The sequence below is a fragment of the Oncorhynchus gorbuscha genome, linkage group LG15 (assembly GCF_021184085.1).
Source record: "Oncorhynchus gorbuscha isolate QuinsamMale2020 ecotype Even-year linkage group LG15, OgorEven_v1.0, whole genome shotgun sequence".
In the NCBI taxonomy this organism is placed as follows: Eukaryota; Metazoa; Chordata; class Actinopteri; order Salmoniformes; family Salmonidae; genus Oncorhynchus; species Oncorhynchus gorbuscha.
In genome coordinates, this window is record NC_060187.1 from 47222940 (window position 1) to 47246328 (window position 23389).

At 47.7% G+C, this 23389-nt stretch overlaps 1 protein-coding gene across 1 annotated transcript in view; it reads left to right on the forward strand.

Moving 5' to 3' along the window:
* Nucleotides 1-23389, forward strand: part of LOC123997401 (zinc finger protein GLIS1) — a 119665-nt gene that overhangs the window by 84048 nt on the left and 12228 nt on the right. The window contains 5 exon segments of the mRNA XM_046301590.1: nucleotides 8049-8210; nucleotides 11581-11691; nucleotides 15117-15199; nucleotides 15259-15293; nucleotides 18378-18564. Coding sequence (XP_046157546.1) covers nucleotides 8049-8210; nucleotides 11581-11691; nucleotides 15117-15199; nucleotides 15259-15293; nucleotides 18378-18564 — 578 coding nt within the window.

Sequence of the window (23389 nt, forward strand, 5' to 3'; positions counted from 1 at the left end):
GGAATACCAATCGGAACGCTGGAACCTCACAACTCCTGCAGTTGGCAGGTTGCTTTTGTCCAAAGTAATTTCTCAGGAACAGAGACTGTTTTTGCACTTAAACGAATGTGTTTGCAGCCAGGCATTAGGAACATGGGCCAAAACAGTAATGCAGATTGGTGGTGAATGGGGATTGACTTAATTACACGTGAACATGGAACCACTTACTGAAACGTTGATATGAATTGATTTATTCAGAAGTGAATCCTTGGACGTCTGCAGTGAGGGGTGATATACTTGAGCCTTGGTAAGGACTGACACATTGAAGCCCCGGTTGCAGGCTGATATATCACAGCCAGCCGTATTCCCCCCGCGTTGGCGTGAAACTGGACTCCCCGACGCCCAGAGAGAGAAGACAAGAGAGCATGACTTTGGCACACTAAGAACTGAACAAAACCGAGAGGGCACTGTTAGCAGTTCAGTTTCACCACGTCTTGAGCAGCCGCCGCTCCATTCTCCATTACCCAGAAGGCTCTAGTGGTCTGGACATTCTCCAGCAGAGTGAATGATGCCCGCCCGCTGTTCGCTGTTCGATCTCTTTTCCGAGGGACTGTTAGTTGCGCAAAATGCCCTTTCTCTCTCTTCGGCTCTTCGCCTTGCTGGGCCAGTGCTGGGTGGTGATCACAATGCCATCTTGACCTATTGTTTCATTTCGCAGCGACTGTTTTCTCTCTGAATATTATGGGGCCTGTGGCGTCAAGGCGTTTAGCTTGGCAGCACGCGGCGCCTCTGAAATGTTTATTTTGTTGCGTGGACAAGGAGCAGTTTGCCAAAAGGGAGAAGGGTACAGAGAGGGAGAGAGGGTTACTTTGTACATTTACGTTTGAGTCATTTAGCGGACGCTCTTGTTCAGAGCAACTTACAGTGGTGAGCGCATACATTTTCCTACTTTTTCAGAGTTAGGGAGAGCCGGGTGACACAGGAGAGACTGATGTCAGAGGTACACGGGAGGAGGGAGAGAGGGACAGTGGTGGACAGAGAGAGGGATTCGAGAGATGAAGAAATGGTTGATTGAGTTGAGAGAGAGAGGGAGAGAGAGAGAGAGAGAGCCGGTGTGAGTCAAGTTGCTTTGACGTAGAACAACCTGGAAGAGAAAATAAGCAAAGCGATCAACTAATAAATGCCATCTAGTAGGCGTCTGAATCCATCCATGTGTAGAACAGTCCCCCACTCTGGAACCCACTGAAGCCTCGGAGGAAGAGGAGCTTTGCCCGGAAAGGGGTGTGGAGAGGAGAGAAGAGGTGCAGAGGGGAATGGAAGCAGGTGTGAGGGAGAGGTCCTGGACAGATTGAGTCCGGGTTGGCAGAGAGAGGAGAGAGGATGCTGCTCTCAGACCCGTCACAGATGATACGGTATTGACTGAGAGTAACATCAGTCCAGCAGCCGCCTCAAAGCACATATCGTGTTAAGGATCTTCACTAACGTTCCCCTCACTCCGGGGGTTCGAGTTACGGCGAAAAGGTTTATAATTAATGCCTTGATGGTCTACTAATGGTCATGGCACCAGGGCTGTGTAATACACTCTAATTAGCTATTAGAAATGGTTAGGGCAGCTAGGGTAAACACAGGGCCAGCAATCAGAGAGAGAGATTCAGCGCCATGAAACACAGTCATGACGTACCAACTCTGAGTAATGAGTTTCAATCACCTCTCAATGAATGGTTATTCACAAGAGTAAAGATCCTGAATGATTTTCGTCCACCAAAAACCAACGTCTTTCTTTTGCCTTCCTCCGTTGCTGTAACCAGAGCCTTACATTGAGAAAAAATACAAGGGCTCCTAAATATAAGACTCTGGCTGTAACCAATACACAAGCCCTCCAACTGAACTTCCCTCAATCTCAAATGGACTGACGTTTCAGAAACCCCTTCAGAAATATTTTTTGTTTGTTGGCGCAACCATGATTTAAAAGTCAACTTCTGCCCTGTAACATCTAAAGTCCGCCAAAAAACAAAAACCTGACTACTGTTAAGGCTTTAGTACTGGTGCAGTCTAAACATTGTCCGCTCTCATTTCAACGCATTGATATGGATGCGGTTGGTCACTTGGCTGAAACGTGACCCCATTTGTGTTGGAAGTTGAGTGCATTTCAATGGGAACTCCTGCACAGTTTGTCTGTTTTCATACAGGGGGGTACGAATGAATACGGGCCAGTTTCAAGATAACACACAGACAAGGTGTACCACTGAGCCAATGGCACATTGAGGGCATTTTCGCTTTTATGTGGAAAACGGAGTTCGGCTTGGGAATGAACAGTTGCTGTTGAACGCTAACAGTGAAGGTCATCAGATCAGCAAATAAGATATATCCTTTTTACTTTTATCAAAGTGAGAAGGGCTGTACTATGGTACGCGTGTGTGACCCCACTTCCCTCTCCCTCTCAAACTGGGCCATAAACCCAGCGATGCCCCGATCACGAGGAAATTACATCTTAGCTCTCTAATGTAATACAGGGCCTGGAAGCTGGCACATATGTAAACGCAGGCCCCTGAGTCTCAACAGGTTAAGTGCTTCCATGACGACTCGACTCACCATGTATTCTGGAGCCAGACGTACCCAAAGTAGTTCTATAAGTCGTTCTATACCAGTCCCGGTTCAAATCCATCATATAGTTCCCCCTCAATCTCCATCAAAAGTGCTAGGATTAATTCCAAATGGTACCCTATTCCCTTTATAGTGCACTACTTTTGGCCAAGGTCCATAGGGCTCTGGTCAAAAGCAGTGCTCTATATCGGGAATAGGGTGCCATTTGGGACGCAGCCCTTGTTGTGGCAGAGAGCAGCTGGTGGGCCATTATGCTGGATGCCTCATTTAGTCATCATAGGAATGCTTCCTGTTGTAGACGATGCCATTCACAAACTTTTTCATCTGCCCCAAACTATGCGGGGAAAGTGTTAGTGCAAAATGGCTGCTCGGAACAATTTCTTTAGTCATTTACATGACTACTTCCTTCCACCAATTTATCGGCTGAGCGAGCTATCGCCTCGGCAGCGCTCGCTCACTCTGTTCCATCTGGACAACAGTCCTGCCTTAGTCACTGCTGTGTATGTGTGTACTCATATCTCACCATTCATAAATCAAGTGCTGTGAGAGTTTGGGCTGAGGATAAGGGGGAATGACGCAAAAGAAAAACAAAGTAAAGTGTGTGTGAATTCATCTCAATCCAGCGTTGAGAAATGGAAAGGAGAAGAAAAAAAAGTCATCCCCCATCTTTGATTCAAATTAGGGCCTCTATTCGCAACAGATGAGTCCGGCTGCTAAAAGGGGTCCTGCTTGGCTGTGGAAATGATATGTGTAAACTATGTAATGCAAATGTTTTAGCGAAGCTGGCTTTAATTTGGTGCCCTGACGAAGCACATGAGAAACCTGCCTCTCCTTAGCTGTCTCGTTGAATCATATGGATATCATTTCATCCATTTACGTTTTTCTGCTCTTTGCTGTGGTTGCCACGGGGCATTTGGAAGCAGGCAGATTAAACGCACATGTTTCCCCGAGCCGCAGCCTGAACACTCCGCTCCAGCATTTTTCAGCTGAACAGATCCTGAAGTGTTGGTGGTTTTCCTCGTCGGTCAGCGTATAAAAAGGCACCTTGTGATGAATGAACACACTTCCAGTACCTATTTTTTTTCCAGATTAGAATAATACTGAAAAGCAACCAGTATAACTTTTTTATCTAAGGTTATATTCTGTGGTGGTGTGTTGGATTCCCAGATTAGGCCTTAAGAGAACACCTCACCCCGTTAGAAGCTTAGGCAATTACAGAGCCTCGATGCGTTAGCTGAAATTAATCAAAGCGGATAACCGGTGGGCCTCGTTAAGCCCCGGAGTACCTTATTGCGTTGACTGAAGGTCCTCTCAAAATGAGTTTAAGGGATTTCATGCTAGTTAGCAGCCAAACATTTTAATCCCATTTCTTTCATCATTAGTCAGAAGCCGCCGGTCAAACGGATGGTGGTGAGAGCAGGCCAGAAACATGGGGTTTCACTGATATCAAAGGATTCCCTCCTGTCAGCAGCAACACTGGAGACTGTAGCTGTCGAGAGAAAGAACGTTCGAAAGTCATTCCTCACAACAACAAAAAAAGCACATCGAGGAGGTGAGGCTTTCGCTTACATGACCTCGATGCAGTCGAATAGAGTGCATTTCTAAAGAAATGAACCTCTTGAGAAAACTCTTGTCTCGTTTCATCTCTCTCTCTCTCTCTCTCACTCTATATTTACCTCTCTTTCTTTCTCAAGGCTTTCTATCAAAATGATGTCTGAGATGTCAGCGGCAGCTTTTTTCCCCCCAACGCCATGCAATAAACGGGCGGTTTGTTTCGATCTTCTCCGGCATCTCAGTCAGGCTCTTTCTAATGAGCTCTTTTTAGTAGGTTAGCGGTACACTGCGGCCATTTAGGCGGCCAACTGTTTGGGCTTCTCTTTGCCAGTCAGCATTCATTTCCCATGAAGGCCTCAAGCTCGCTGTACCTTCACAGCCCAGCTCTCTGGGCCCATAAGCTGTCTGTTGTGATCGGCTGCCGGCCCCTCGGCCATGTCAGAACCCACCGTCACCCCAATGTTTACCGAGCTGCCCGGGCCGCCGGTGTCAAACGTGGCTCAGGCCCTGCTCGCCTGCTCCCTTCGTGTGGTTATCGAGCCCGTTTACCTTAGAACCAATCATTCAGAGGGGAAAGCCAAACATGTTTAAAGCAATTCATGTGATTAGCGTCTAAACTGCTTTCACAAATCATATCAAAGACGTGTTTAGAAGAAGCTGAAGTTGTCCTGTGTGGTTTCGACACCTAGGCTGGCTCCACAGGCCTTCCCACCCATACCTTCTTCCTTGTCATCCTGTTTTACTTCTTTGCTCATCCATTTTACGGAAAAATAAACAACCAAATTCTTTGTGACATTCCCCCCCCCCCCGTACAAAATAGCTTCAATAGCTCTCACACAGCAGCAAAGTTATACGCACGCTGTAGAATTTCAACCTGTGCCCCAGTCCTGCTTTCGACTTTGCCGACACCTTCCCAGTAACCCACTACACTAACAGATGCCATTTTGACTGGCAGGTTAGCCACACCTGACCATGCACAGTAAATGCTCTATGAGCCGGTCAGTAAACCAATGTCCTGTGAATCATGTGCCCTTGCCCAGCGGTGGGAGTAGGCTCTCAACAGGCGGGGAAACTTCACCCTCCATGCCTGCATCCCAAATGGCTCCCTATTCTAGGGCTCTGTGTGGGCTAAAGGGTGCCATTTGGGACACAGAGCACCGTCTCACTGCCAGCCGACCTCGGGCACTTTAATATCCAGAGCAACACGATTAGCACGCTTTTCTCCACGGACCTATAACTCTCATTTAGCTTCAAATTTGTATTGCGTCAAAGAAAGAATGAAAGACTGATTATTTCCCTTCTACATAAATACACACATTTGGCCCGTCAATAAGGTTTATATTTATTTTCCAAACTCAAATGTTCGGCACGGTATGTGTCTGTCAGGCCTGGCATGCTAGTATAGAGGGCTTCTCCTCTGAGATTTTATTGAACCCCCCCCCCTCAGTCCTATACAGTTGATGACCCTGCCTCTAGAATAATACGACTCCAGTGTGTATTGTGTGGTCTGACACTTTTAGATGTTTCCCAAGCCCTCCGGTCGAGGAGGCCTGAGTAGGCCCATTTCTCTGCCCTGTGTTGATGCAGCATGGTCGGTTTGATCTCATGACATTAGTGGGCTGAAATCTACTGTACATTACATGCCGTATCATGTCTTCTGTTGTGATATTTATCCTTGCCCTTTCTACAATCCAAACGACTGCCACTACGTGTGTGTGTGTGTGTGTGTGTGTGTGTGTGTGTGTGTGTGTGTGTGTGTGTGTGTGTGTGTGTGTGTGTGTGTGTGTGTGTGTGTGTGTGTGTGTGTGTGTGTGTGTGTGTGTGTGTGTGTGTGTGTGTGTTAACAGATTTAAGGTGTCCACTTATGAGGAATCTATGTGAGTGTGATGAGACAAAGGAATCTTCTGGTCTCTTTTTTTATTGTTTGAATAGCACATTTAGACAGGCACGGACACACACACACACACACACACACACACACACACACACACACACACACACACACACACACACACACACACACACACACACACACACACACACACACATGCAAAACCTCGGTCACCTGACCCAGCTCTCTCATGACAGGGTTAGGTTTCGTCCATATTAAATGGCGGGGGCTGTGAATAGAGGGCGCTTCCTGCCTGTGCTGTGAGTGAATGAAGGAGGCCATGTATGAGCATTGAGCTCAGATCAGGACTGAAGGGCCATTAGAAGAATGGTGTGTCTCTCTCCTTGGGCGTAACCCGACACTCCCCAGCCCAGTGCGCGCGCACACACACACACAAACACAACACACACGCAGAGGCTTCACTAAAGGTCAGGGGACAATAGAGAGCAGTTCCTCCCATGTCAGGTACCACTGCTGCCCAGGCCACAGAGTGAGACGACCCTACTAATCCCGTCCCTACGCTTGTGTGTGTTTGCTCGCATGCATGTGTGTGTGTCCACGCCCCTGATCGAGGCATAATGGCCAGGGAGGTGGAGCCGGCAGAGCCCTCAGATAGGGTAACAGGAAAGTAATTGTAACTGAAAGGGACTTGATGCGATGCTCCTCAGTGGCCCCAAAGGCTCCCATTGTTGTGGACCATGATAGCAACCATGACTGGTATTGATGTCAGGCTGACCGTAGCCACTGCCGCGAGTCCCCGTGAATAGTTAAGGCAGATTAATGAAGCGGGATATAAGTTACATTGAAATGTACTGTACTCTACATGTACAGTGGTGCTCCATTCACTTAATGGCTGTATGCATAGGAGGAGGAGGATGGCCACTGTCTCAGCCAATCAGCCCTGTTTGTGTTGATGAGCGGGGGAGGATATGCGAGCAGACTCATGAATAATGGGTGTGCTAGCAAATCTGTGGTGTCCATTGGCTGAGTGGATAGGATCAAATGGGCTGAGTGGCCAGTCAGGATCAGATGTAATGGACTTGTTTACACTCACTGCCACTTATCTAGTTCATCTACCCTCATATACTATGCTCCGCATGTCACCCATTAACTGTCACTGTACAGTATAGGTTTACTGTCGTTTCTCCTGCAACCCCACTACCTGTCTCTTGGTAGTACGGGCTTACTATCGTCTCCCTGCACTGTAGCCTCACAGGGAGCTACATAGCAAGTTGTAGTAACACTAATACTGAAGGCATGTATATACAGATGTGGGATCTAAATTTGATCACCCTGTTGCAGAAGAACATTCCTGCCAGGCAGGAAATGTAAAACTGGTGGTGTATTTCAGGTTTGAAAAGGCTTCTGAGGTTTGTAATTTCAATTTAGAAATTAATTTCAGGCTTGATTTTCCCATAATAAAGATGTACCATCTGCTAGAAAAATGTATATTAATTGTAATCCACATAATAATTCATATTTCCTCCTTCTGTAGGATTATTTTCCTGCTGTAGCAAACTGGCTCAGATTAAGATCCTACATCTGTAAAATACAGATGTGAGGTGTTCCTGGCTCATATGACAATGTCTGAGTAACAAATGGCACCCTATTCCCTAAATAATGCACTCTTTTTGACCAGAACCCCATGGGCCCTGGTCAAAAGTTGTGTACTGAACAGGGGAAAAGGTGCCATTTGGGATTAAATCAATGTAATTTGGTTACTAATTGCTTTTTACAGTGGTCCGTGGAAACACAAGTGCCCAGACCATGTGAAAATGGAAGATTTTGACCATGGCTGGTACAATATCTGTTAGTTTCCATGGCCTGGTGTCATTGTAAGGAAGGGACTCATCCAGTTGTGTGACTGATAGAAGGAGTGGGAGAATGCGCTGCTCTGAGTCACAGAGGTACATGGACACAGTGGCTTCATTGTACAGCCTTCCTCTCTTATTGATCTCTCTCTCTCTCTCCCTCTCTCTCCCTCTGTGTGTGTGTTTCTCTTGTCTATCCTCTCCTGCAGTTTGAGGGCTGCAGCAAGGCCTTTTCCCGCCTGGAGAACCTAAAGATCCACCTACGGAGCCACACAGGGGAGAAGCCCTACCTGTGCCAGCACCCCGGCTGCCAGAAAGCTTTCAGCAACTCCAGCGACCGGGCCAAGCACCAGCGCACTCACCTGGACACGGTCAGAACACATGGAGACAGCCTCCACTCTGGTTCTACTACCCACAATTCCTACCTCCTGGTTCCTTTCTGCTGTAGATCATTGGATCAAGGCTGTTATAAGGGGTTTGAATCAGGGTTCATTTTAGACACTCGTTGTGGGTGTGAGTGCCCTAAAAGTAGTGGGAGGGGCCATTGTTAACATTTGAACTCCGATAGGGGTGACCTGATTACGGTGTATGTGTACGGGGGATTTTTATTTAACAAGTGTTTGTTTAGATTTCCCTTCTTTTTCCCTCCCTTTCCAAGGCTGCCATTCACTAAACCAAACCAAAAACCAAACTAAACCTAAAGGAAAATGGAATTGTACACATGAAAGGGTCGGTGCCCATTTCCAAACCTCAATGCCCATTTCCATCCCTTGACAGTGTCACAGTTCAATAAGCGAACCATCAGTCAGGGAGTAACAGTCCGTTCTCACTCGCCCCACACTCCCTCCATCAGCCAGAGGCTGTGCCGGGTGCCACGACATGCTACAGATCATTAAAATATCACTTCCATTAGTCCGTTTCGAGTCACAGTATGTGAAATAAGCAGCAGTTAGGTTAGCATGGAGCGTTCGGCTCAGACAGGGCTTTGCCTTGTCTCTGTCTGTTACAGGGGGGAAACCAATGACTGTATATAGAGGAAAGGAAAGCCTGAGTCAGCCACGACTCATTCCTCCTGTCTCCGTTACTCCTCCAACGTCCTACTTTATCACAGTCCACAGGCCTCAACCAGCCTCAGCCCCCCCACCCCCCCCAGCCTCACTACCGTACTGACACAGCCAATTCCACCACCAGCCCAAGACGCTGATGGCCGCACATTAGCGCCCCGCCGAGAGCCTAATTTCGCCGCCCGCCACTCTGACAAACACACTTTGGGGGAAAAATCATTTTCAACTATGATATTTATACTAGAAAGAAGTTGTGTGTGTTTTTTTTTCCTTCTCCCTCGCTGGATATTTTCTCCACTCGTCGGGTCTGTGTCGGATTGGCGTTGCGTAGGAATAACAAACAGGGCAGAGATGAGTGGTGTCGAGAGCGGCTTGGAATAACAATGTGTTATTTACAGAAATGAGCGAGGTACAAGCGGAGAACCAATAAAGAGGCGTATCACCTTTCACTTTAATGGCCACCTTATTTTCCACCGTGTGGAGAGAGAAAATACATACACATTACAAAAGTATGTGGACACCCTGTTTCAAATGAGTGGATTTGGCTATTTCAGCCACGCCCGTTGTTGACAGGTATCTCTCAAAATCGAGCACTCAGCCATGTAATCTCCATAGACAGACATTGGCAGTGGAATGGCCTGTACTGAAGAGCTCAGTGACTTTGCGACGTGGCACCGTCATAGGATGCCACCTTTCCAACAAGTCAGTTCGTCAAATTTCTGCCCTGCTAGAGCTAACCCCGGGTTTCATTGTAAGTGCTGTTATTGTGTAGTGGAAACATCTAGGAGTATCAACGGCTCAGCCGTGAAGTGGTAGGCCACGCAAGCTCACAGAACGGGGCCGCTGAGTGATGAAGCGCAGAGCGGGTAAAAATTGTCTGTCCTCGGTTGCAACACTCACTACCGAGTTACAAACTGCCTCTGGAAGCAATTTCAGCACAATATCTGTTCGTCAGGAATGGGTTTCCATGTCCGAGCAGCCGCACACAAGTCTAAGATCACCATGCACAATGCCATGCGTTGGCTGGAGTGGTGTAAAGCTTGCCGCTATTGGACTCTGGGAGCAGTGGAAACGTGTTCTCTGAAGTGATGAATCACACTTCACCATCTGGCAGTCTGACGGATGAATCTCGGTTTGGCGTATGCCCGGTGAAAGCTACCTGCCCAAATGCATAGTGATAACTGTAAAGTTTGGTGGATGAGGAATTGTCTGGGGCTGTTTATCATGGTTCGGGCTAGGCCCCTTAGTTCCAGTGGAGGGAAATCTTAACGCTACAGCATACAATGACATTCTAGACGATTCTGTGCATCCAACTTTGTGACAAGAGTTTGGGGAAGGCCCTTTCCTGTTTCAGCATGACAATGCTCCCGTGCACAAAGCGAGGTCCATACAGAAATGGTTGGTTGAGATTGGTGTGGAAGAACTTGACTGGCCTGCACAGAGCCATGACCTCAACCCCATTGAACACCTTTGTGATGAATTGGAACAACGACTGCTAGCCAAGCCTAATCACCCAACATCAGTGCCCCAACTCACTAATGCTCTTGTGGCTGAATGAAAGCAAGTCTCCGCAGCAATGTTCCAACATGTAGTGAAGCCTTCCCAGAAGAGTGGAGGCTGTTATAGTAACAAAGGCGGGACCAACTCCGTATTAATGCCCATGATTTTGGTATGCAATGTTTGATGAGCACGTGTCCACATGCTTTTGGTCAGGCATGCTGTGTTTTATTCAGTAATATTGTGTGACGATGGGGAAAGTTAATGACAGGGAGTGCAGTCGTTTTTACACCACTGGTGTAGTGATCCAATCAAATGTTAATGGTCGCATACACATATTTAGCAGATGTTATTACGGGTGTAGCGAAGTGTTGTTGCTTCTGGTGATCATGTTTAGTGCCCCCCCCACATCTTCTGGCGTAATTTGCACGATAACTTCACGAGAATATATCTTTATAAACCTTATAACAAATGTGACCTTTTTAAAATGTATTTTACCTTTATTTAACTAGACAAGTCAGTTAAGAACAAATTCTTATTTTCAATGACGGCCTAGGAACAGCGGGTTAACTGTTCAGGGGCAGAACGACAGATGTCAGCTTGTGGGTTTGAACTTGCAACCTTCCGGTTACTAGTCCAACGCTCTAACCACTAGGCTACCCTGCCGCCCCGGGGTAGCCTTTATGTCGTCAGTCTTTTATGGAGCACCAATGTGCTACTTTAAATGTGATTTCTTGTAAGTGCTTAAAAATGTTGTCAAATTGAATATTTTATTCAATTTATGTTTTATATTTTCTCTTCACTCTCTTTCTCATTCCTCCTCTCTTGCCCTCAATTTCTTCAATTGCTCTCTGTATTCTCAGCTGAAAGGTAGGAGGCTCTCTTTGCCTTCTTATTTCATCGCATTTCATTACTCTTCTGCCAGTTTTTTTTTTGTGTGCCTTTTTTGTGTGCATTTTTGTTCTTGATTTCTGCTCTTCTTTGGTAATGTAACATAGTGCCTATGGCCAACGCAAACATGTTCTTGAGTTCACATGTGGTTTTGTATTAATCCATTTGGAAAAGTTTCGGTTGCTTTGACTTGTGGTTGCTTCACTGCTTCACTGTCGTTACGCAACAACTAGTTGCTTTGAATCAGACACTTACCCTACACTATTCATATGTTCATCATGTTCTATAGAAACCGTACGCGTGTCAGATCCCGGGATGCACCAAGCGCTACACCGACCCCAGCTCCCTACGCAAACACGTCAAGATCCACTCGGCCAAAGAGCAACAGGTGCGTAGAAAGGTAAGAGTGAGAGAATTTACTGACGACCCCCCAACCCCCCACCCCCCAAAAAACCTGTCACTTTAAATCAGAGGATGGGCTCATTGTAATGGCCAGAATGCAATGAAGGAGCCCTCCTCCGTTCTCCAGCCTTCACTTTCTCACACTGTACATCTTTCGACCAGTTAACTCAAATCAAATCCAATTGTATTAGTCACATCTGCCGAATACAACAGGTATTGTATTCGCCTTACAGTGAAATGCTTACTTACAAGCCCCTAACCAACATAAGAATAAAACATAAGAATAAGAATAATAAATAAAAGGAACAAGTAACATAAGAATAAGAATAATAAATAAAAGGAACAAGTAATTAAAGAGCAGCAGTAAAATAACAATAGCGAGGCTATATTCAGGGGGTACCGGTACAGAGCCTATGTACGGGGGCACCGGTTAGTCGAGGTAATTTAGGTAATATGTACATGTAGGTAGAGTTATTAAAGTGACTGTGCATAGGTAATAACAGGGAGTAGCAGCGGTGTAAAAGAGGGGGTGGGGGGGTGGGAAATGCAAATAGCCTTAGATGTTCAGGAGTCTTATGGCTTGGGGGTAGAAGCTGTTTAGAAGCCTCTTGGTCCTAGACTTGGCGCTCCGTTACCGCTTGCTGTGCAGTAGCAGAGAGAACAGTCTATGACTAGGGTGTCTGGAGTCTTTGACAATTTTTGGGGGCTTTCCTCTGACACCGTCTGGTATAGAGGTCCTGGATGACAGGAAGCTTGGCCCGGTGTTGTACTGGGCCGTACGCACTACCCTCTGTAGTGCCTTGCGGTCAGAGGCAGAGCAGTTGCCATACCAGGCAGTGATGTAACCAACATGCTCTCGATGGTGCAGCTGTAGAACCTTTTGAGGCCAAACATGCCAAATGCCAAATATTTGATCTCCTGAGGGGGAATAGGTTTTGTCGTGCCCTCTTCACGACTGTCTTGGTGTGCTTGGACCATGTTAGTTTGTTGGTGATGTGGACACCAAGGAACTTTAAGCTCTCAACCTGCTCCATTACAGCCCTGTCGATGAGAATGGGGGCGTGCTCGGTCCTCCATTTCCTGTAGTCCACAATCATCTCCACCCCAGCGGGAGGACCCTAGATATTAGTGCTAGTTCTTGGTTCTCGTTTCCAGGTAAGTAGTGCGTAGCACATCGATGACTTGTAAGCCAGAAAAGGGTCCACTCCGCCATGCGGATCAACCGAATGTTAAATGGCTGACGTTCAAAAGAGACGAGCCGTTTCGCCGTTGCTCTTCAAGTCAAAGTGAAGAAATTCAATGACGACTGAGAGCATGTCAGGACTCTTGTCGATCTTGTCAGACCACATGCGTCGCAAATGTCCCCAGTAGGTGTAATCATCTCCGCTTTTGTACTTATTCTTCCTCGCGGCTCCGCACAGTTGGTTTAATTTAGCAGAGCCTTTGAAAACCATTTCTCTGACAATAGATCAGGTTGGACCACATTTCGTCATGTTCATGGTCAACAGCCCACTCTTCTGCTGATCGGGCTCGGTAAATATGGGGAGAATGGAGAGAGAGAATGGTCTCATTGTGTCTAAAAGGCTTGAGTGGTGGTGGCCGGGCCTGGATAATGTGTTCCTTTGCTTACCATTGCTGTTAAACAGAAACATGTTGAGGCTTGCACCATTGTTAATAAGCTGGAGCTCGAGCCGAATACCCCAGTGGCCAGATGTTGTGGACACATGTCAAACAAACCCCCTCACTCTATCTCGGAACAGAAAGAAAAAGACAATCCAAATCTGTTATAGCGTCATGTTGTGAAAGGCAGAGGCCCAATTAGACTTGATGAATTGTTGCAAGGCGCTCGTAAGGAACGGTTGCCAATCCCCACATGTGTTCGGTCACTTACTGACGTTGTCCGGGTGTCAACTTACAATGTGATGATTGTCGAATCGGTCTGTGATACGTAGAGACGGCGATCCATCTGGAATCTTGATTCAAGGGCTCAGATATAACAGGAAAAGCCTCACGCCAAGTCGAATATCAATCCAGACGGGCTATTAAATCCATCCTGAATGAATTCCATTGAATTAGTTCCGATGGCCGCCCTGGCATACTAATCTGTTGGGGTATCTGTGAGCGAGGTAGTGCATGCTTCGAACCGCGTACCTCTCCTCTCCCCTTCTCTTTCTCCGTGTCCTAATAAGTGGGCTGCCTGTGGTCGGGAAAACGGGCCTCTAGGCCTGTCATTTCCTCTCAGTCTCTGTGGATGAGATGCCAACGCTAACGAACTGATTCACTGCTTTTATGAAAGACTTTTGTGCTTGTGGGCCAGTTTACACAAATGTTCTTTTATTCTTACCGTAGCCCTGGTGTTACTTATGTCAGCTCTTACTGGCAGAGCCTCGGCGTCGCTGTCCTCGTAGAGAGGGTTGACATGACACTACAGCCTTTTTAACAGATTCAGTGTAGTTTAATGTAGCTTATATGTTGTAGCAATCTGTAGCTAAATATAGCCTCATTTGGGATCAAACCCCACAGCCTTATATGGTTAGCGCTGTGCTCTAGTCAACTGAGCTAACCAGCCCATTAGACCAAAGAACGACGAGATTTTAATTTGAGCCATAGAAGGATCACACCTATCCCTTCAGTCCAGCCACTGTCCAGCCACGCCGTAGAATCATGTTGGATTTTTAAAAAATACCTGCCTTTACCTTCAGATTAAAACCAGGCATTCGGTGTGATCAGCCATGTCCTGACGTCACCACCCCGCTGGGCACACACGGGTTGGATCAACATTGTTTCCATGTCATTTCAATGAGCTGACGTTGAGGCAACACGGAATAGACGTTGAATTGACGTCTGTGCCCAGTGGGACAGCTCTGAAGGTACTTCTGTAGATGAAGGGGAAGAAAGACATGGTTGTTAGGATTCCTGCAATGCACTGCCTTGGCATGTACCATAGCCTACGATAACATTTTACTACAGCGCAAGCCACTGCACTGATGTATAGACGAGAGTAAACCATTTCACTGATCTGTAAGACAGACTACCTAGCTATCATTCCAACTGATGTAGATTACCTTGAAACCACTGCTAGCTTAATATACCCAGGGTTGGAATTTAAAAACGTGGATTTAGATTGGTAACTAAAACCACTGGGAATGCAGGAAATCAGCTCAAAAACACGTTTTTCATGTCATAGTAGTGTTTTCACTTTGGGAGCAGTGTTCCCGAATACGCTGCCCCAATTCCACCCTGGCATGGAATGGGTGATAGACTGCAGTTTCATGTGTGTTTGCTCCCCCAGATACAATTTGCAGAAAAACAGTCATGCCACATGTCATGGCTTGGTGTTGGTATGAAGATGTCCAACCAAACTCTGAAATGTATTGTATTGTATTGTCCAACAACCCCTCCCCTTCTCTGCTTGATTGACAGCTGAGGCCCTGCCCCCACCTGGAGCAGGACGTCCTGAGTGAGTGTCTGTCTGTGCACCACCCGCAGGGCTCCGCACCCTCTCAGCACCAGCACCTGCACTGCCCCGCCCCCTCGCAGCAGCATTTGTTCAACGGGAAGGATGGCCGCTCCCGGGACTGTGCCAGGACATCTTCACAGGTGCACGGAGGTCACTCTACCCCCCCTAACCCCTCACCCTTAACCTGCGAACCCATAACCCCAGACCCTAACGCTCCAGGTAAAAGGTGCCTGTAGGATCTAGGATCAGCTCAGCTTTCAGATCTAGGATCGTCTTTCTTTAAAATTCTAACGCAAAACTGACCTTAGCTCAGCCTCTAGGCCAGGACAACTTCATCCTACTCCAACCCTTAATCCCCAATTCACCAACCGACACACTGACCTAAACGTTGATATTTTGACATGATAGACTGGCAGTAACTGTCTCAGTGCTGATTTCCAGCTTTGAGGACAAATTGGCCTTCAGTGCCTTCAGCTCAATCTCATGCTGAATGTGGTACCTGATGCATTAATTAGAACTGATTCGGTTTGGAAACAAGTCCTTTGTGTTTTACGAGAAACTTTCGCCTCACTTCCTGCTGGTTGAGACCGCTGTTTGAGACCGCTGGTTGAGACCGCTGGTTGAGACCGCTGTTTGAGACCTCTGTTTGAGACCGCTGGTTGAGAGTTATTTAGGACTGGAAATCAAACTGAGAACATCTACAAATGGCTAACATTTATGATTTGCAATTAATGCTGAATATGAACATTTTCCAATTCACATTCTTTTTGGTTTAACTTGGAAGTCTCTCTATGGAGATCCCATAGACTATACTACAGTCAAATGGCTTGCGAAAGAGAGGTTGATGAGCAGGATCAAATATAGGGTTACTATGGAGGAGAGGAGAGATGCCCTGCAGTGTCCACAGTTTATGGACACATCTGTCATTGTTTGCTCAGTTTGTCCAATCCAGACTCCCCATCTCTCTCTGTTATTGTTATGGGACTATGAAAGCTCCAGTTGTCTTTGATTATTGAATCGATGCTTGAAATACTGGCATCTTTTCTTCTCCTCTCCCTCTGTTTTGAGTGGATGTGTTGCTAGCTCCAATTGTGACAAAATGTGCGAATGGTTTCTAGCCCGCAGGAGCTGTTGTGTTGCTGTGGCCGTATTGGTTGATTAGGAGGCGTTCGAGGACGACGGGTTTGTTAGGGTTTACGCCAGGCGAAATGAAATGGGATTCATCATTGCATGTGTTGAGCTTTGTTCTCCAGCCAACAGAGGGAAGAGAGTCAGCAGGATGGGCAGAGTAGGGAGGCTCTTCAACGTTAACACTTCTATAGCTGACAATGAGTCGCACTTCTAGTTGCGGTGAATCTTATGTTTCCTGTTGGTTGGTTTTTAAAATGGCTTGGTATTTGGTATCTGTAGGTTTTAGTTTCTGAGGCTAAAGAGATGTTCATTAGGCTCAATCTCACTCAGGAACATATCTTTGTTCCTTTTAGGACCTCAGTCAGTGTGTTTCTGAATGTAATTCATCTGCTAGAGCACATTACTGCAGATGACCATAGGTCCATCTCAGTGTGACAGGCTTCAAGTCAGGCTATGCTGCCTACTAATGCCACCACAAACACCGCCCTAACCACTCATAACCCCCTCCTAACTCACAAAGAACCTTCACAAAACTCACAGAGAAAACTCTCTGAACCGTCACAGATACGTGTCAGAACCGCCACAACCAAATGTTCTCAGGCCCGTCACATAGCCTTCTCAGAACCCACATGAAAAGAAAACACTTAGAATCGTCACAGAGCACTCCTACGATCATCCCAAAATGCGCGGGGGAAACCCTGCACCGCTGAGGCTTGCGATGAAATTGAAGCAATCGCAGCGATTATTTGTAGAATGTTTGCTGGTCTGGTAGCAGATGTGGGGGCTAAAGGGGAAACCATTTAAGGTCTGTGATTGATGATTTTGGGGGTAATGAATCAAGCTTGTAACCATTTCAGAGAGCTGTCAGATAGGCCCTGCTTCCACTTGAGCACAGCTGGGGGAACAGTACTGCAGAAACCAGGAGCGCTCCTCTCGTCTCCGCACCGCCTCGTTGCCCTGGACAGTCAACGACACTACGCTGTCCCCCAGGACACTGGCAAATACATCGCAGGCAGGGCAGATTGAGGAGAGGAGAGACGAGAGAACAGATTTACAGTACAGGAGGAGGAGTGAGAGACAGAGGGGGCTGCTGACTTCACTGCCTTGACCCTCTTAGGCAATCTGAGAGCCTCTTGAACAGAGCTGAGCTCTTTCAACTGGAGCTCTCAGTAGAGCATTCAGCTGTCATTGTGATTTGTCATGAGCCTGAATCGCTATCCAACTGAAGTACAGATGTGGAATCATAATGTGATCACCCTGTTGCAGGAAATGTAAATGTAGTGTTTTGACATTTAAAAAGGCTTCTAAGGTTTGTAATTTCCACTGTGAAATTTCAGACTTGCTTTTCCCTTGTGAAAATATACTGTATATACACCGCTGCAAAAAAATGTGCATTAATTATAATCCACACAGTAATTCACATTTCCTGTTGCTGCCGGATTATTTTCCTGCTGTAGGAGACTGGCTCAAATTAAGATCATAGATCTGTAGACTGACTATTTTCTGATGCTCAGACAGGAAGGTCAGAGGCATTTAAACTGCTACAAATACTTAGGGACTGGCACAGGGGCACACACACACACACACACACACACACACACACACACACACACACACACACACACACACACACACACACACACACACACACACACACACACACACACACACGCACACGCACACACACACACACACACACACACACACACACACACACACACACACACACACACACACAGAGATCCCGAGCCAGAGTGCCAGTTCTCTCAACTCCACTTATGTTCAAAATTCCTATAAAGTCTTCTCAACAGAAATCGTAACACTATTGTACTAAATAGTATTGTAACCAGAACAAAACAGTTTAAGGACAACCGAGGACAACCCCTGTGGCAGCATAAACAATGTACTGTAAATCACAAAACACAAAACAACAGAACATTTTCTTTTTCCAAAGCTCTCACTGATTGGACGATCAGTTGTGAAAACAAAAGCTCGTTGCCTTGAAAAGCTTTTTAATTTGGTCAAAGGGGAAGGTGGTCGAGTGAGGGACTCAAATTGGCACATTTAGTGAATTAACTTTGTTGGTCTTTCAGGCCTGTACACTGGCTCCAGCACTCCCCACCACGGTGTCTCAGTGGAGCTCCTCTCCCCAGGACCAGCCCCCACCCCTGGCTCAGCCTCCGCCCCTGACCTGCCCCCCAGGCAGCCCCGTCTGGACCGGGACCTGAGCAGCCCGCATCATGTGTCCCCTCTGTCCACCATGGAGAGCACACGTGACGGGTGAGTCCCCTATAACATACTACTGTGAAATCATATATGTAGCCACAGGTCACATACCACAGGAGGTTGGTGGCACCTTCATTGGGGAGAACGGGCTTGTGGTAATGACTGGAGCGGAATATGTGGAATGTTCTCAAGTACATTAAACACATTGTTTCCAGGTGTTTGATGCCATTCCATTTGCTTCATTCCTGCCATTATTATAAGCCGTTCTCCCCTCAGCAGCCTCCTGTCACATACCTACTGTCACATACCTACTGATTTGTTTAACGCACACATAAACACAGACAGACACGCACACGTAAACACAGACAGACACGCACACGTAAACACAGACAGACACGCACACGTAAACACAGACAGACAGACACGCACACATAAACACAGACAGACAGACACGCACACGTAAACACAGACAGACAGACACGCACACGTAAACACAGACAGACACGCACACATAAGCACAGACAGACACGCACACGTAAACACAGACAGACAGACACGCACACATAAACACAGACAGACAGACACGCACACATAAACACAGACAGACAGACACGCACACGTAAACACAGACAGACACACACACGTAAACACAGACAGACATGCACACGTAAACACAGACAGACAGACACGCACACGTAAACACAGACAGACAGACACGCACACATAAACACAGACAGACAGACACGCACACATAAACACAGACAGACACGCACACATAAGCACAGACAGACACGCACACATAAACACAGACAGACACGCACACATAAACACAGACAGACACGCACACACAAACAGACAGACACACACACATACATACGCACACAAACACAGACAGACGCGCACACATACACGCGCACACATAAACACAGACAGACACGCACACATACACACGCATATATAAACACAGACAGACGCGCACACATAGACACGCACACATAAACACAGACAGACACGCACGCGCATGCACACGCTTTCTTTCTCTCTCGCTCATTACACACACACACACACACACACACCATTATAGCATACTGTACACTTCATCAATATTATCACGCTGATCCCAGCGCAGTGTGAGGACACTTGCGAAATAGAAACTCTGTTATGTGTCATCCAAAATCAATTCCCATTTTAGTGCAAAAACTATATTAGGGCCCACCGTCAGATACATCCTATCACTTTAGCTGTCGTAATCCAAATCCAAACCTATCTGAGTCCCAAATGGCACCCTATTCCCTATGTAGTGCACTACTTTTGACCAGGGCCCATAAGGAGTCCCGTAGGGCTCTAGCCAAAAGTAGTGCACTGGGGTGTTCCATTTGGGACGTAGCTTAACCGTGACCCTTCAGATACAGCGCTCACAGGAAAGGCCACGGTGAGGTCAGAATGATGCGGGCCAATAAGATCCGCTCTGTTTCTGGCATTGTGTCCAATGATCCACAGGTCCATTCGAGTCCCAGCTGGGGGTTTACAGAGTACTCCCAATGACCTAACGGTTTGGCCCAGGATTTAACAAAGGTTTTAAAGATGAAACTGTCAGAGCAGTGTGGTGATGACTCCTCTTGTGGGTTTGTGTAGCTCATTAACAGCACTTGACCTTCAGCTCTTTAAACATACTCCATAGCTCTTTAAACATACTTTAGCTCTGTCCGCGTAACCTGTCGTCACTTTTATTTGACATGTACTGTCCGCGCCGATGTGTCAGCCAGTTCACTCTGAACAAGTGTCGATTGTATTTAGTAGAGGCACAGTCCTAACAAGATTCCCCTTTTCGAAAATACATTTTGGCTAGAATTACAGTATAGCGGCGTAATGCTAATACAATACCTATCGTATTATAATTTGTAGCATTGGAGTATGATAAGTGCAGTACCAACTAGGCTCCTCTGTGTTTAGCATAGAGTGATGCTAACAGAGCGCTAGCTACCGTCTGTTCCATTGAAGAGGCACTAAGTCCTGCTGCAGATTATCAAACACATTTCCCACCATTGCTCTCTCTCTCTCTAGGTTTACTTCAGTTCCTCGGAGAGAGATCAGGTCCAACTCTCTCTCTCTCTCTCTCTCTCTCTCTCTCTCTCTCTCTCTCTCTCTCTCTCTCTCTCTCTCTCTCTCTCTCTCTCTCTCTCTCTCTCTCAGCATGCATGTTTCCTATTAATGTCTATGATTTCCCCAGAGATCCAGCAGAGCACAGTAACAAAGCCAACGTGTTGTCAGGAGGCACTGTGTGTACCGTACAAAACAACCAGAGGGAGAGAAAGTGGAAGAAAAAAAAATTGCCATTAAAAAAACATTTGGAGGCAATGGGGATACAATCAAGCATTGCAAAAAGTGTAACAAAAGAATAGTTTTACATAAGCATGGTGTGTGTGCGTGCGTGCGTGCAGTGAGATGTCATGGTAGGCCAGGCCCTTTCTGGAAGGTGCTGTGTTTTGTCAAACATTGAAACAGCAGGAATAGAACTGTGTAGAATTACAATGTGGTTTCAGGATTCCTTGGTAAGTAGCACTACATACGCACACAGTTACTGCCACTGGGAGAGTGATGCAAAGTGTGTTGTTAGGATATTGTAACACCATTTAGACAACACACACATACAGTTGAAGTCGGAAGTTTACATACACTTAGGTTGGAGTCATTAAAACTCGTTTTTCAACCACCTCACTTGCACGGTGTCACCAGTACGCGCTCATAGCCCGGTTGGCTATAGGCCAGCCCCCCGCAAGTGCCAAGTGAGACTGGGCATGAACATACTTTGGTGCGAAAAGTGCAAGTCAATCCCAGAACAACAGCAAAGGAAGGACCTTGTGAAGATGCAGGAGGAAATAGGTACCAAAGTATCTATATCCAAAGTAAAACGAGTCCTATAGCGACATAACCTGAAAGGCTGCTCAGCAAGGAAGAAGCCATTGCTCCAAAACCACCATAAAAAACCCAGACTACGGTTTGTAACTGCACATGGGGACAAAGTGTCGTTCTCACCTTAGTTTATTTTTTACGTCTTTGTGTTAGGTTGGACAGGGCGTGAGTTGGGGTGGGTTGTCTCTTTTTTCTATGTTATATTTTCTACGTGTTTGGCATAGTATGGCTCTCAATCAGAGGCAGGTGTCGTTCGTTGTCTCTGATTGAGAATCATACTTAGGTAGCCTTTTCCCACCTGTCTTTTGTGGGTGATTATTTTCTGTTTAGTGTTTTCTGCACCTTACAGGACTGTTTAATTTTTTTCACATTGTTATTTTGTATTTCAGTGTTCAGTAAATAAACATCATGAACACATACCACGCTGCGCATTGGTCCGATATTTCATACTCGTCGTCAGTCGACAAAGACAGAATCACAGAATCACCCACCAACCAAGGACCAAGCAGCGTGGTATCGGGCAGCAGCGATCTCTGGACTAATGGACATGGGAGGAGATTTTGGACGGCAGAGCTGGAGGCAGCGAATCTGAGCAGCGGCGATATGAGGAGGCAGCACGGCAGCGTGACAGGCATGAGAGGCAGCCCCCAAATTTTTGGGGGGATGCACACAGGGAGTGTGGCAGAGTCAGGTTGGAGACCTGAGCCCACTCCTCGTGCTTACCAGAAGAAGCGCAGTACTGGTCAGGCACCGTGTTATACGGTCAAGCGCATGGTGTCACCAGTACACGCTCATAGCCCGGTTGGCTATAGGCCAGCCCCCCGCAAGTGCCAAGTGGGAGTGGGCATCCAGCCAGGGCGTGTTGTGCCGGCCCAGCGTGTTTGGTCTCCAGTACGCCGTCTTGGGCCAGGGTATCCTGCGCCGGCGCTGTGTGCTGTGTCTCCGGGGTGTTGGGAGGGTGCAGTGCATCCAATGCCTGCGCTCCGCCCGTGCCGGGCACATGTGGGTATTGAGCCTAAGGGAGAGGTGCGAGTGGTATGCACCAGATCTCCAGTGATCACCCACAGCCCGGTTCAACCTGTGCCAGCACTATGGATGGTCAGGGCTAAAATGGTGATCCAGCCGGGAGGAGTGGTGCCAAGGCTGCGCGCCAGGGCTCCAGTGCTCCCCCACAGTCCGGTGCCGCCTCCAAGCACCAGGCCTCCTGTAGGTCTCCCCAGCCTGGTGGATCCTGTGGCAGCCCCACGCACCAGTCTCTCCATCTCCTCCCTCCAGGTCCGGCCGTCTGTCCTGAGCTGCCAGAGCCGCCCGTCTGTCCTGAGCTGCCAGAGCCGCCCGTCCTGAGCTGCCAGAGCTGCCCGTCAGCCATGAGCTGCCAGAGCCGCCCGTCAGTCAGGAGCTGTCAGACCTGCCGTCAGTCAGGAGCTGCCAGAGCCGCCCTTCAGCCAGGAGCTGCCAGAGCCGCCCGTCAGCCAGGAGCTGCCAGAGCCGCCGTCAGTCAGGAGCTGCCAGAGCCGCCCTTCAGCCAGGAACCGCCAGAGCCGCCCGTCAGCCAGGAGCTGCCAGAGCCGCCTGTCAGCCAGGAGCTGCCAGAGCCGCCCGTCAGTCAGGAGCTGCCAGAGCCGCCCGTCAGCCCGGAGCTGCCAGACCCGCTGTCAGCCAGGAGCTGCCAGAGCCGCCCATCAGCCCGGAGGTGCCAGAGCTGCCCTTCACTCCGGCGGTGCCGGAGTAACTCTTCACGCCGGCGCTGCTGGAGTCTCCCGCCTGTCCGGGGCTGCCAGAATCTATTCGGGACCGGCTGCAAGGGTCCCCAGTCCGAGGTGGGCGGCGAGGGTCGCCGCTCCTAAGGCACCACTTAATTGGGCAAAGACTATGATGGAGTGGGGTCCACGTCCCACGCCAGAGCCGCCACCGCGGACAGACGCCCACCCAGATCCTCCCCTATAGGTTCAGGTTTTGCGTCCGG